This window comes from Polistes fuscatus, unplaced genomic scaffold (genome assembly GCF_010416935.1).
Source record: "Polistes fuscatus isolate 324 unplaced genomic scaffold, CU_Pfus_HIC Scaffold1, whole genome shotgun sequence".
NCBI classification, from domain to species: domain Eukaryota; kingdom Metazoa; phylum Arthropoda; class Insecta; order Hymenoptera; family Vespidae; genus Polistes; species Polistes fuscatus.
Window position 1 is genome coordinate 17512465 of NW_025112997.1, and position 15711 is coordinate 17528175.

General features: G+C 38.6%; 2 protein-coding genes across 2 annotated transcripts; both read right to left on the reverse strand.

Moving 5' to 3' along the window:
* Nucleotides 1-4268: 4268 nt before the first annotated feature.
* Nucleotides 4269-14742, reverse strand: LOC122518190 (paramyosin, long form-like). Its single transcript, XM_043636946.1, has 16 exons — nucleotides 14381-14742; nucleotides 13764-13820; nucleotides 12732-12818; nucleotides 12477-12643; nucleotides 11111-11348; nucleotides 10905-11024; nucleotides 10671-10820; nucleotides 10436-10582; nucleotides 10149-10365; nucleotides 9922-10049; nucleotides 9691-9803; nucleotides 6287-6482; nucleotides 6083-6211; nucleotides 5602-5973; nucleotides 5057-5518; nucleotides 4269-4986 (listed from the first exon to the last, which is right to left on the reverse strand). The coding sequence occupies exons 1-15, from the start codon at nucleotides 14495-14497 to the stop codon at nucleotides 5126-5128; spliced, it is 2631 nt and encodes an 876-aa protein (XP_043492881.1). The 5' UTR covers nucleotides 14498-14742; the 3' UTR covers nucleotides 4269-4986; nucleotides 5057-5125.
* LOC122518211 (paramyosin, short form-like) lies at nucleotides 6701-9354 on the reverse strand. The gene is made up of 2 exons (XM_043636990.1): nucleotides 8099-9354; nucleotides 6701-7378 (listed from the first exon to the last, which is right to left on the reverse strand). Exons 1-2 carry the CDS (start codon nucleotides 8432-8434, stop codon nucleotides 6779-6781), a joined length of 936 nt encoding a protein of 311 aa, XP_043492925.1. The 5' UTR covers nucleotides 8435-9354; the 3' UTR covers nucleotides 6701-6778.
* Nucleotides 14743-15711: the final 969 nt, after the last annotated feature.

The following is a 15711-nucleotide window of genomic DNA, read 5'->3' on the forward strand; positions in this document are numbered from 1 at the left end:
CCAATAATCAACGTTAAAGTAAATATAATTATGTAGCGAAAGCAAGAGTCGTTTTAAAAAACATAATCGTATTTTTATATATTGTTTTTTTTTTAATCGATGACACCGCGTTCGGTCGCTGCGTTCACTTCCTCTTCCGTTTTTTAACAAAAAAAAGCATCGGCTATTAAATGCTTCGGGGTTTACATTATAAGTGAAAAGTCCTAAGTTGAAGAAGAATTGTTGTCGTTTTTCTTTATGATAATATAATTATTCAAGATCGTGATAGAATAACAAAAGAAATAAATCATTTTTGTTTTCCTAACCTCGGCAAAGAAGCGAACATACATTTAATTGGCTTTTATGATGGTGTAGAATGGATTCATTTAATTCAACTGCCGCAGATTGCGATAGAGATAAGACTGAGAAATATTAAAATAATAAATAGTGCGGGCTGGATACATATCTTACAGGGTTTATGTGAACTTTTCTTAATAAACATAGCAAACGGCGTAGATGATTCTTTACGAAGAAGGTACGATTAACAGGACCATAAATTTCGATTCTTCTCGCATCGTGACAAGTTTCTTTTCTTCTAATCAGAATTGAAACTAAGGATTATATTCTGTTACACCGTACGATTTATTCCATTAATGGCATAACAAATCGCATGTCCCAGAAGACTGTTTAGATTTAAACTGGTCGGTTATTCGATGACCATTATTTATGATCTTACCGAATCTTAGGGACCTAATAATGAACAGTCAATTTGAAGGTAACTAACGTTTCTCGATAGCTTTGATAATTATTATACTTATATCATTCTCGTATGTAAATCGTAACGAACAAATAGTTCGAAGTAAAACTCTGTTTTTGCTTACCTTTTATGTACATTCCTATTACGAAGTAGGCTAATTTATAAAATATGTAAACGAAAGGGCAAGCCGTGCGCGTCGACGAATCTTTATATACGAATTGCGTGATTAAGTAAATTCATTAGCCGTTTCGATAACGAACGTGGGCCTTTCATCGACGCGATATTTCCGCAGATATTTCCGCAGATATTTCCGCAGATATTTCCATACTGCTAGTACAACTCTGTGCCAATACCCAACCAAATGTTAACTAAAGCAGAAAAATTAGTAATGATAATATTAGTTGATGATCTTCGTAATTACATCCTCGCCACTTCCTTTATAATAAATCACACACACACGTATGATACATGCGCGCACAGGGACGATACATTTACATACCATATACATATATACCTAGATAAATCTTAGTAAGATTGGCAAGAGTGGAGTTATACGAATATTTAAGGAATACTAAAGAAGAATTCACATTGATGAAACGTTTAAACATTGCCAGTATCGTTCGAAGCTAATTTCTTTGCCGAGAATAGGAAATGATTATTTTCCCAATCGAGAAAACATGTGTTTCTGAAGCGTCCAATCAATTTCACTAAAATAATTATATCCGACGATGCTAAACTGCCAAATAAGATTTCATCCTCTATCGTTCTTTCTTTCCATCTTAACGGTTTAAGTCAAAACTTGTACAAATGGAGAGTAACAATAAAACGAAGAAAAATATTGCATCATTGTGGCTACATTTATGCCAGTATCAATATCGTTGGAGGGAAGAAGTTGTATTTACCTTTATGACGATACAACAGTATACACACACGGATATATATATATATACATAGAGTCTAACTTATTTTAAAACTTTTCCAGTTAATTCAAGGGGTATTGCGAAGCAATTGTTAGAAACAGGTAGAACCACGTATATTCACGCGAAACAAATTTCTATGTCGCATTGTTTTCCTCTGGGAAAATAGATTAACAAAATCGTTAAGAAGCTATATGTATATGCCGGTATATATAGCAAAACCAACAAAATAAAGATACGAAAAGTGATTCCAAATGTGTTAAAGCGAGCTCTTTTTATAGTTATGACTGTAAATAATAGACTTTAAAGTTTTCCAAATCATGGAGTACGATTTTCTGTGAATCATTGAGAGAGAAAGAAAAACAATTCTAAATAGGAATGATTTTAACAAACTAGATGAGAAGAAAGAATTACGATTTTTACCTTTTCAAGTAGATCGATGAAATTTGTAGGAATGTTCACGATTTGGAAAATATTACTGGGGGTTACAAAGACAACAAAGTTAGCGATAAATAGTGATAATCGATGTGGCACAGCTTGGTTTGTACCTTTTCCTTTAGCAAAAACAATCGTTGAAAGCATCATCGAACCTTTTCTTATTCATTTTTTCCTTAATAATTATTATTCAATCTATAATTAAATGGAATATTATAAGAATGCGAAAAAAAGTACAAGTTTATAGGAAATGTAGAACGATAATTGATAAGAGATTTTTTAAATGAAGAATTTGATATTTTATTTTCATTTATCAAGTACACGATATTTGGCCTACTCTTATTCTCAAAATATGCATAATATTCGTTATCTTCGAAAAAATATGTAACAATTTAAATTATATATAAGGATACTGGTGAAAGATATTAATATTTCTTACAATTAACTTGCCTAACAATGGTTCAAACGTGATCTTTTATTCGTTTTATTTTTTTTCTTGCGAAAGTACCTCATATTACGAGCAGATTTATAAGCGAAAGAATTTCGAAAGGAAAAGCAAACGAATTTTCTGATTCTTCTGCTTTTATAATATATTACGTCATTATATTCGAACGTAGCATAATTAATTTTAAGCGCGTTACTATATAATTGCGTCTAACCATATTTCCTACCACTTTGTTAAAAATATTTATTTTCTTTTTTATTTCTTTCCAATGTGTATAATAATCCTGTAAATAACGATGTAAATGTTATTCGATCAATTGCGCACCGATAGAACGAACCCTTGTAATTTTCGTAATGGATGGTTGGATCTACGAGTGATGTTGTTTTTTATTCCCTGTAAGATACATATATGCAGTGCTTTTTTTGTGGTGTTGTAACGCGCCGAAACGCCGTTCCGGCACCTTTTCTTTATTTTTACAAATAAAGCACTGCATATATGTGTACATACATGCAAGCATACACTTACAGATACGAATAGATAGGTCCGTAGCGATCACATGCCACGTTTGCATTATTATTATCATCATCGTCATCATCATTTTTACGCATGTCTTCTTCGAATAATCCTATTTGTTGATAGATTTTACTCGAGGAGAAAGCATTAAGCGATTAGATTTTGATCTTACAAAAGTGTAAGTATTTTATAAAAAGACTGCTCCTCTGTGAGAACGACACAGTGAATAATTCATTACTCGGGTGAATGTGTAAGACCTATCGAGTAACCCTTTTGTTACTAATGGCGGCTAATCTTGACAAAGATATAATTGATTTACTGATTATGCGATCGTCGATGTATCATTTTCAAAAAAATTCATTCTACAAAGCATTGTCAAAATAACTTTGAGTAAGGGTACATGCAGGCATGCCGTAGCGAAAGGGTTCATTCGAGTCTACTCATATACACACATATACATACATATATACATGCACGTACACATATACATACACGTAAACATAAAAAATGACGATTGCTCTGCGAAGACTAAAGAAGAATTTAGTTGTCTAACGTGGTGCGCCGTATACGATTGGTAAGAATTCTTAAGTAACTTTGGGACGTTCGGTAAAACTATCTTCATCATATCAGGATTGCGATCACTCGCGATCATCGACGAGGCTACCTCGTGATATTGCGATTCTCGCATAGAATTGTGCGATGTATTCAAAGTACTACAAATAATTTCTTGTTGTACGGAACGTGGCTGGTGTAACGTGGATGAGTCTCTTGTGGTACTGTTAAATAATATATAATATACACAACCCGATAACGCTGATTGTTTATCACTATTATCGATTTGTAATTCGCAAAGATGCGATGTAATCCTTCTACAACGTTTAACGTTTTCGATTTTTACAAATTTTACTATTTTTTCTCACGAGCGTATTACTATCTATATTTTAATAAGTCGTAATCTTATTTAAATGAAAAAAAGAAAGGAAGAAAAGACAAAATGAATGATTAATATTAAAAGGATCTCGTAAACGTTGAACGTCTCAATAGACTCTACTAGATAAATAAAAAAAAGGTTGCCACCGAGAGGTCTATGGGAAATACTTAATTGGCTTGAATAAATGGAGTTTACTTTTAACAGCTTATTGATTGATGCAATCTCTTTATGATATATCCTTACACCATAAAAAAGGATACGCTAGGAGAGAAAAGAGAGGACTCAACGAGCTTTTGTACTTACGACTTTGAATTTATTTATTAAATTAATATTGACACAGGTTATTGTGTATGTCGTATAGCGAGATTTGTGTGTACGGACAATAATACCTATATGTGTAATAATAGCATAGAATTAACGTTATCCATTTAAATACATGTGCGATAATCGCGAATAGCGCGGCACGACGGAACCTCGGTCGTGTCTCGCTTTCTCACTCTCTCTTATGTTTATTTTCATTACGCGATTAATAATAGCCACATCATTGATAGGATAAGAATAATAATAATTAATGCCGTTTATTTATCCTCAATTTTTCTTTACAACGTTTTATATTTTTATTTGTGCACCTGCAGTAAGCTTTTTTTATTTTGGTTAGAATCTATTTGTTGTTATATTTTGATCATTTGCTTTGATTCGATTAAAGTGTCCCGTATTTCTTATTCTTTTCGTTCACGAGAGGAAGTGGAAATTTCGTTGGATTGGATATATATATGTATAATGTACATATAATATATACATAATGTATATATATATTATGTGTACGACGAATTTACGACGGGTCGTTCCTTTATAATTAATAGCAACGTACTTTCGCGTACGATGGCTTTTTAATGATTTACCCGTCGAAAACTCTTTCGGTCCTCCCGTCTTTGAATCGTTCGTCCTGCTGCTTTTGCCGTTGTTGCTTCTGCTACTATTTTATCGTCGTAGGATTAGAATGATGACTCTGAAAAGAAACCTATTGTTAACGTTAAGGTTACCTAAACGTGGGAAACTTAGGACAGCAGGATACGTACGTTTAAAAGGAGGACGACGTGGCGTTCGAAATGATAATAAGGGTGGCGATGATCTTTGTAAGAAAGTTATTACAGCTCCTGCCTCGTCTCCTGGACAAGGTAGACCTGGGAACCGGGGACGGTCGAGGTGGTAACGAAGCTGCGGTGTTTGGCACGAATCAAAGTCAAATTGCTTTCGGCGGTGTCGGCGCGATCCTCGGCTGCTTCGAGCTCTCTTTGGAATCGGCGGACCCTGGTCACGCTTTGCTGGGACATGCCCTCTTGCTCTTGGAGTTGTCTCTTATAGATGCACACTTTTTGATTCGCCTTGTCCAACGATTCTTGCAACAAAGCGATGTTCTTCGAATCTTCTTCCACTTGGATCATCACTTCCTTGATGTTTCGTTCCTTCTTTCGCAAAATCTTCACGGTTTCCGAGTGTCTACGTTTCTCTTCGTCCAATTCGAGTTCCAGGTCGCGAATCTACATAAGTTTGCGTTCGATTAGTGCAAATGGAAAAATATCGATTTAATTAGCATTCCAAGTTAACACCGTCGTTTTCTTACCCTTGCTTCTAGCTTGCTGATTATGCGTTTTCCGCCAACGATCGCGTTAGCCTCGACTTCCTCCAATCTCACCGACAAATTCTTCACTTCGATTTCAAGCGATTTCTTGATCGCCTCGATCTTCACAATACGTTCTTGTTCCTCGTGAAGAATCTCCACGGTATGCTTCAACTCGTTCTGCACGCGTTGATATCTTTCGTCGCTGACTCGCAACTCCTTGGTAACTTCTTCGTAATCGCCGGCCAAGGTTGTTAATTCTTGTTCGAGCTTAGCCTTGGACGAAGCTATGTTCACGTTGATAGTCGTCAATTCGTTAATACGGCTAACCGACTCTTCGTACTGCTGCTCGACGGTTCTCTTTGCGCGGAGGGCCTTGACAAATATTAATGTTACGTTAATCATCGATTTCATTATAAATTTGTTCCTTAGTTCGATCGAATGATCGATAATACCATCTTCCGTTGTAACAAATAGTACTCACGGATTCGTAATTGCCGCGAACTTCCTCGAGCTCGGCCGTCAACGACTGGAGACGTCTCTGGCTGATGCCCAACTGATCCAAGGTTACTTGCAGTTGACGCTGAACTTCGTCGTAATGGGCTTGGAGTTCCTGAGGAATAACAAATGGATGATCGGTCAAAGTTTCCCTACGAACTTGAGGCTTTTACCGATTGAAAATACGTACGGTAAGGGTTAGAGATTGTTTCTTTATAGTTTTCTGCAAATCGATGTTATTTTTATTGGCAACGTCGAGAGAAAGTTCCAACTCGGTAATATGAATCTGGAGCTTCTTCTTTACTCGCTGTACTTCGGTCTTCAGCTTCGTTTCCGCTTCAACGACGCGAGCATTCAATTGCTCGATTTCAATGCTGGTCTGTTTGCTAAGTTAATGTCATAGATCATGATAATATATCGAATAATATTGATTTTTAGCGAAAAATTTACAAAGCATAAAGCGTCAAGCGTCAAGCAAAAAAGTGACTGATTGTTTCGGGGATAAAGTTGATTTCGTGGGAAGCTAGGAGGTGTAAGGTAGTTAGAATAATCGAAAGGAATTGTGAATAAATTTGAAAGCAGTAACAGATTAATCGATCGAGGCTATATCGAAGTTTCATATTTTATTCAAGTTTACCCTTGTATGAACATTTAGGTATTTTTAACACACAAATGCTGTCGTTTAGCGGTTCGTGTACCAGAAACGGTTAAAATATTTATAATCCAATATAGGGTCACGTTCGCGATAGGCAAATTCTTGTCGAATCCGCTTCCGAGTGTCTCGATACCTCTTGTCCAGGAAATAATTGCTCGATTTCTTCTCGTATCCTCGTAGCTCCTCGCTAAGAATATCGAGAGGTTCCGTCAGTTTACCCTCGTCGAAAATCAATTTGGACCTTTTCTCTATCAGTTTGTGGCGATCTATCTCATCCGCGGAGGCACAACCCGTTTCTATTCGATATTTTCGAATATCGGCGAGTTCGCGACTCTCGCTGAGATTTTTCAGAGCCTCGGTTCTAAGTTGAAACTCGATAGCTCTCGCGGATTTGCCGCGATAACTCTTGCCGCGATCCATAGCGCTTTGAACTTCTTTCAACATCTGAATATCCTTTAGAGCTTGCATCTTGAGGTCGGCTAAAGCTTTCAGTTCCGCGTCTCTCGATACGCACGTATTTTTCCCACGTTCGCCCAGCCAAAACGGAGAAGCTCGATTGAGGATGTTCTGCGTCACTCGACTGGCGTGTATAGTCTTCGCCAGGCTAAAGTCCGTTCGTTTTGCTATCTTCAAACGTGAAAAGAGGAAGTCTTGTTAATCTTTGGAAGATTTTATTTCTTCAAATTCCACGCTCGCGCAAGACAGTTTATCTTTGTTCAAAGGAGCCTAACCAGAGCCAGTTACTTTTCTTTTTCTCTCTTTCTCTCTCTCTAAACTTAGAAATGTAGTAGTTATAGACCGAAAGTCTCGAGTTGCACGACTACCGTAGCACGACTGACTACTTTCGATCGGGTCTGGGTGACGCGAGATGGATTTTTTTCCATCGCTCGAGCGACTTGGCAAACGGCTCACCGGGAGACGAAGATGAAGAGAAACGCTCCAAATAATAGACTGCCAACAAAACGTTTGACGCGCTTTCGCGATATTTTTATTGCTAGTCGTCCTTGTTACCGAGCAGCTACAGGGTTAAGGGTTATCGTTGAAAAATCTTTTGATCGACAGGAAAAGAGAGAAAAGAGAGGGAGAAAGAGAAAGATGCGACGAGCTAAGCATTCATCTTTCTTTTTCGTTTTCGTTTTTGATCTTAGCTACACTCGCCCGCTCAAGACAATCACTTCCGCTGTACTAAATTTAGCAAGCGAAAAGGTCAAGTGGCTCGCCCGATCCGTGTTTTCTTTAGCGAGGAAAACGCATTTCCTTCGTTATTTATACGTTAGGTTCTTTCAACTTGATCTGAAATGAAAAAGACCTATTTTGTTTTTCTTTTCAATTCTTTTCGTTTCATACCTTGAAGCGAGATAGATGATCTCTCGCTAGATCCTCGGCGTCGATCGCTCGTTTTATCAAACTTTCCTTGTCGTAGGTTTGTAATTTTTGATCCTCCCACAAAAATCTGCCATCGGACCAAGGTAAGTCGGGAAACTGAACTCTCCTTCCATTTCCTTCCAATCGACCTAACGCCGATCTCGATCTCTCTTGCGTTTCTTTCCTTCGATCGATATAATCCAACATTGGCTGATAATAATTCATACCGTATCCATAATTCTTATCGTACACGTATGTTGGCCAGTGATGCCATTTTGGCTCGAGTGGCACTTGATTAGGCGGCATGTAACCCGCCATTTTGTCTATTCGGCTTTTCTTTCTAGCTTCCAAACGCCCAACGCTATCGATCTCGTTCTAAGTTTCCTTGTGCTCGACGAGATCCTTTTTAATACGATCCGAAAGTATGACTAATACTACCGAGCATTTTCGTTGAGCTATCTAATGATAATTAGGCCGAAGCTATGACGGCATCTTTTGCAAAATTTTCTTTTGTAATTGCCACATTGAGAACAGGCAATCGTCACCTTTTAATAACGATTGGATCGCGACTAGTTTTATTATTAGGCTGGGTCTGCGTAGGTGTCAACCGACGTTGTCATTTATTAGCGTTATGTTCTCATTAGCTTCTCATTATCTTTTTATTCTTCTTGGTGAAAAACGATAGTCGTTTCAATTCTCGACGACGTATTATTTTAATTCAACAAATCTTCCACTTTTATAAATTTCATTTTAATCGATGAAAATAAAATCATTTAACTTAATCGTTTCAACTAAAAGAGGTCTTTACACACACACACATTACTAAGCGCCATCCTATTGTAATATGTTGATTGTAGGAGCCAATAGATGTGATCGATCGTTCGATAGCGGTTCGATTTTCGCGGTCACCGACACTTTGTACGTTTCATACAAATAGATTGAGTATAAATAGTAATTGGGTCGATATAGTAGTCGTTCTTCAATTTGATCGTATTTTATAAATAACAGGATGTGATATGTACAATTAATTAAAAGCATATACATTGTTGTTTACTAATTGTCTATGCATGCGTACTATGAGTTAATCGAAAAGTAGTGGCGCGTATTTCACATATTTACGAACTTTAGTCGCGTGATTATTTATTAAATCGACGAACATACTCATTTCTATATATATTATTCACAGCAAGTAAAAAGGTAACGAATATCGATAGGTTTCATTCACGTGCGAATAAATTACTGGATATATTGTTTTATTTCGTAAATAAATCAACAAGGGGAAAGCTCTGTTGACAGAAATCCGATTTTTTTGAAATTCTACGCAGTTGTAGGAAGTCGTTTCAGATGGGAAAATAAATTTCGTAGAGTTTTGTTAACAAAAAAATTATAGAAAAAATATAATATAAAAATATATGGGTGGGTTGAAAAGTCTTAAGCCTTACACACGAAAAGGGTTATAAAATTCACGCAACATAAAAGGACTATAAGATTTAATGTTAATAGTAAAAATTGAACTCTCATTAGATTTAAAGATTAAAAAGAAAAAGAGAACATTTTACAAAGCAACTACTTACCGAATAATTTCAATTTCTTCGTCCTTTTCTGCAATACGACGCTCATACTCGTGACGGAGTTGGCTCAACTCGGCTGATAGTCTCTGCGAACGTTGTTCTTCTATCTTGCGACCCTGAAATTGAGCTTTTTGCATCAAAATCCAATTTGGAGATCGCGATTGAAGGTGAACGAAAATAGAGATAAGAGAATTGATAGGAAATTTAGTAAGAGACGGGATTAAAGTTACTAACTGCTTCAGCTTCCTTATAAGCAGCAGCAAGTTCTTCGCGTTCATTTTCTAAACGACGAAGTTCCAATTCCAATTCATGCAGTCTACGGTTCATGTCAGCTAACTGATTCTTGGCATCGCCGAGATCATCTATAAACAAATTCATTGATGCACATTTTCAAATATATATATATATATATATAAAATGCTAGCTTATGTTGTTATCGTTACTCTTATTTATCAACTTACCACCCAATTTCTTGTTTTCGCGAATCAGTTGTTCTTTGATCTCGCGGGTCTTGTCGAGTTCAGCATTCGTACGTTGTAATTCCTGTTGTTTGTTACGTAAATCGCGTTGACTTTGCTCGTACATAGCCACAGTCTCATCGAGACGAGATTTCAATTCGATCTGTATCTTCTCCAAATGTTCGACGCGTTTTTGCAATTCCCGGGCAGTTCCATTGGCCTGAAATCAAATATTAGTTCAATCGAATTGATCGAAATCGAATATAGATGCAAAGATAAATGATTCTTACCTTTTCGAGATCGATGATGAGAACCTCTACTTCGGACTGAAGACGAGATTTTTGTTTCTCGAGATTGTTAATTTTCACGAGAAGAGTTTCGATCTGTTCTTCTTGTTCTTGGATACGAGCGGCATACTTGCGACGTAATTCTTCGACCTAGGAGTAACGAATAGAATCGATCGTTAAAAAGAAAAATATCGTTGATCGTTCGAAAGACTATATCCGACAATAATAAATATTGCACCTCTTCCGCTCGAGCATTAGCTTCAGTCTCGTATTTCGATCTCCATACGGAGACTTCGCCATTAGACTTGACCAATTGACGTTCGATGTCCAATCGTGCTTCAGATTCTTCTTCCAATTGAACCCGAACGGATTCCAACTCCACCTCGACCTGTTCCGCGAACATTTTTCAATTTATATTTTTACGTTTTATGTCAGAAAAATGATCGATATTGGTTAGGGACTGATAATAGACCTGGTGTAAAGATGCTTCGACCAATGAACGACGGCGTTCTTCATCTTCGAGACGGCGACGAGAGTCCTCGAGTTGTCCGACGATTTGGGTCTTCAAATAAGTCACGTTTTCGATGTTTACCTAAAAAGAAAATTCAATAACGAGTTTAAGAAAATTTGCGTACAGTCGGTGATTCTATTTTCTTCCTGTTTTCAATCCTATCTTACTTTTAAGTCCTGCACTTCTTTCGTCAATTCGATGTTCTCCTGTGAAAGGCGAGTCTTATGACTAGTGATGTCAACGATAGTACGATTCAGTTCCTCGATTTTCACGTTCAACTCCGATATATGAACTTCGAGTTTCTCCACTGTCTTGAAAGACATCAACTTCTCTTTCGTGACATTATCCAGCTGGGCAAGTAATTCGTATACTTCCTGCTGGAATTTCGACTTTTCCTTGTCAGCCCTGCAATATTTAGGCGATAAGTCGATCGATCGCGAACCAATATCGAAAAGAAAACAAAAGCACCTTCTATTCGTTCATGGTTTCGATTAAAAATTGGTCTTAAGTAGCAGTAGAGTGGAATAAGAAGTGCCATCGTAACGAAAATATAACACGATTGATGGGTAAAGTAAGAGTAGAGAGAGAGGGAGAGAGAGAGTAGCGGTGAATGGGCCGAACGCGAAGCAAAAGCCAGAGTGGACGCCATGACATCGGTAGACATCGATCATGTATTCTCTCGCGACACTTGGCACTCTTTTCAAATGGAAATCTCGAGAATATTTTATCTCGTTTCTTCTCGTAAAGCACATAATAGAGGGTGTAAGGTGTCGTTTTCTCGATTCCGAGTATAGTGGGGATTCGAGCTAGTCGCGTGTACTAATATGGCGCGGCAATGTGGGCTTGAGTATTACCGCGCGAGTCGCACGGGTAAAAATAGTCATAAGCCGTGTGTGTATACGTGCGAGGCAAAAGGGAAAGAGAGTAAGAGAGTGTTGAGAGAGAGAGAGAGCGAGAGAGAGAGACGAAGTGGCGCTATTTTAACAAGGTCCATCGCGTTAATGTCTCTTTTTCCCTCTCGACCTCGCTAACAGGTGGAACGACACGATTTCCTGCTTTTATTTTTCAGAAGAGTACTTTTATAATGGTCGTATTTCCAATTATATTTTCTCAAAGGAGGAACTAGACCGTTCCCTACGTAACGATGACAAGTTTTTCGTAAATACGTCATCGTCGTTGTGTTTAGTCGGAGAAAAAGCTGACGGCGAGAGAGTGGATAGAGTCGACTCGGACGCCTCGAGTATTACGAGGCAAGGTAACTATGTTTAGAATTGCCGAGGTAGCGAGTCTTCGTGTATTTCAGGTGCGAGTAACTCTGCAGCTTGGACTAGGGCCAATATCGCAAGCATAATCCGTGCAAATTTTCAAACGTATACATACATCTATGTACTTTCGTCCGCGCGGAGATAAGCTATAAATAGATTATGAATATCCTGATTCAGTAGCAGACGGAGATACGGTTCTCTCTCTCCCTATTTCTCACCCTTTGATATTTTTATATTTTGTATTTATCCTAAGAAGAATTTCACCAACCTGGCGCGAGCTTTCGAAAGCTGATCGATTTGATCTTGGAAGTCGACGACGACCTCTTGATGTTTCTTTCGCAAAAGATGAGCAGTTTCTTCGCTCTCGAGATGAACATCCTCCAAAAGTTTGCGCAACTTGGCTAGTTCCGTGTCCCTTTTCTTGTTGATTTCAAACTACGACGAGAGCAGCAAGTGATACATCATAGGCTCTCTTCCACCTTCCTTCGAAATCATACCAAGAATAGGAGGATCGAAAACTTACCTGGGATTCGGCACCTCCCTCGGCCTCTTCGAGACGTTCGGATAATTGGATGACTTGCACGCTCAAATCAGCGCGCTCGCGTTCGATCTGCGTAAACAAAATCAATGATATTTATTCTTACGTTAATAACGAAGATCGTAAAGCACGATACATCGAATCGAAAGAGATTTTTATGAAAAAGGAAACAAAGTTGATCGTAACTTTGCGCGGTTTGATTATTCCGGTGCAAGCTTGACGTCAGGTTTCTATTCACCGCGAATAGAACGATCTAATTTCGGACAGAGTCACTCTATATCGGGAACTTTATTCATGTTACAAATGAGGCGTTTATCGCTACCGGAGAATCACGCGATACGTTTTTTCTCGCGATCTTGTTCGAGACGTAAACGTTAGATATAATAAGAAAAAGAAAAAAAGATCAACGAATATTGCAATTGCGATAATATTAATAAAAATAATCGACGAGAGAAATATCTTATCGGGGAATCTTCTAGATATTCGAAATGTCGAGGAAATATTTGGCAGTAGTACGAGTCAATGATTAAATCGACGTCTAAAGAAATTGTTTATTCCGGTGATTATTTGAGGATGGATATTGTTCTTAAATAAAAAAAGATTCATTTATTTTGAGATCCGTCCGAAGAAAGTTGGAATTTTTGAAATCGTATTATTATCCACGATCGTTATTTTTAAGATCGCACCAACCAACGAAAGTTATTCTTCGCGCAAAGCGGCAGATCCGCGTCGGCAACATACTTCGAAGGAATGTCGGAACGTTTCGAGAGCCGCGCATCCCCAAAAATAGATCGGACTGTAGAGCTGGACATTTCGACATCCTGTCGCTCCCCCAGCCCCCTTGTCCCCTCATTGCGGCTTTCGGACCGATGGACCGTGGTCTTACATTTTTCTCTATCTCGCTCTAGAGGGTCACAAAAATCGGGGTCCGAAAAGAATTTGTCTTTTTTCGTAAGAAAAAATTCTCTCTCCTTTTTTATTTTCTTTCTTTTTTTTTCCCCTTTCCATCAGACTTACCCTCTGACGCAGCTCTCTCTCGGACTCCAGATCATCCTGCAGTAGACGAATCTTGTCCTGAAATGAGAAAGAACGAAGTCCTGTAATGAGGGTTGATCTTCTTTTGACTCGCTTTTTATTCGCTCGAAATCAGAGTACGCTTTACGTAACGAAGGAAAATCGCGATGAGGAGGTTTTTGCTGGGCATTTAGATAATTCGAGGAAAACTATTCTATATCGTATTGCGTCTTTTCACGAACGGACGGGAAAAAAAAAAGAATTCGTCGGGATCGAATTGGAATGAAATAATAAGATCGATCGGCCATTGATTGCCGGCGAACGTAAATACGTACAACTATTTCGATAGGTTAGCGTTCGAATAGCTCGAGTTAAACACTTTCTATTGGCACTAAGATGGTCCTTATGGTCACTGAACTTGCGCGCATCACTGCCATTCCATTCGGATCACTCCTCACTTTGCTTACTCGCCGAAGACACTATATATCTTTGAATTTCGTGTTTTTTTTTTTTTTCGTTTCTTTCGTCTAGTCCAGGCCAGGTTATGGCGCGAAGAGATGGGCTCTAAGAATATCTAATAGAATGTTTTCACAGGTGATAGGACGGGAATGAGAACCTACCTCGAGTCTGGAGAGAGCGCTCAGGTCGGCGCTGTATTCGATGCTGACATCGGCAGAGCCTGCACCGCCGGTTGAACGGTACGTGTATTTTGAGGTTTTCGCGACGGCCGAAGACATTGTCGATCTCTTCTACTGTAATCCTTTGATTTTCGATCGATGGACACAACAAAATGTACGAGAGTATATCCTGTATTTCGGTCGCTCAACAAGAACTCGGGCTTAATACTAATTCGGACTAATAACTTAGTCTTTTGCACGTCCGTTCGCTTCCTCGTGCTCGTTGTTCCTCCTGTTCGGCGTTTCGGAGCCGACCAGCGCCCTACTCGTAGTGCGCGACCCGTCGTCGTTCGTATGGCGCGCCGGCCGCCCCATGGCTTCCTCAAAATTCGACGCTCAACGCAGGCGCACTAGATCCTCTCCCTCTATACACTTCCGAGTCGAGTCACCACCAACGAGAATAACAATCCTCTTATTCTCTTATCGAGCCGCCCACGCCATCGCATTCTCTCTCTCTCTCTCTCTGATCTTATGGAAAACGACCTCTTACCTATGTTTTTCTTATTTTTTTTTCTATCTAATGACAATTACGTTCGAACATATCGCGCATATCCAATTTATTTAGAAAATTGATGTCTCTCGAGTAGGACGAAGTTTTACGTTAGATCTTCTCGATACTTTAAATAATAAAAAAAGATACCAAATTGATCGACCAAGTATTCCGATTTAGTATAATTTACAATTTTTCGAGCGATATATGTTGCAGTTCGCTTTGATGAATATAATCGTCATCGGTATTTTGCTAGAATTACGGATGAATCGAATGATAAAGTCATCGAATGGTATTTGATTATGACGAAGGGAGGGGAGAGGGATGAATTTATTCGTCTTTCATTTGGAAAGAAGTAAATATCTTGGCGATCTTCTTTCTCCGGTGTTCCGACAGATTTTCACACAATTTCCTCGAGTCTCCCACCTCAAGCCAAGAGCGTTGAGTGTCTATAAAAGGTCGCCGAGCGATGGTGGGCAAAGACGTTCGGTCGGCCTAGCCGGGAGCTCCACGAGTAATTTGAGATTTGGCCCCTTCTCTTTGCTACTTCATCCCTACTTTGTCATCTCCTCCCCAGAAAGGAGGAGACGTGGCTCACCCTGGTGGAGAATTCCAGTTGCAAGAGAGATCATCTTTTTCGTACTTCTCATCGGATCTGTAGACCAGAATAAACATCAACCTCCTTCTCTCTCTCTCTCTCTCTCTCTTCCTCTCTTCTTTTTCTACTAATTGCCGTGTACTTTCTACGCATCTGCGTTTTCGATTAGAATCTTCTAATTAAACT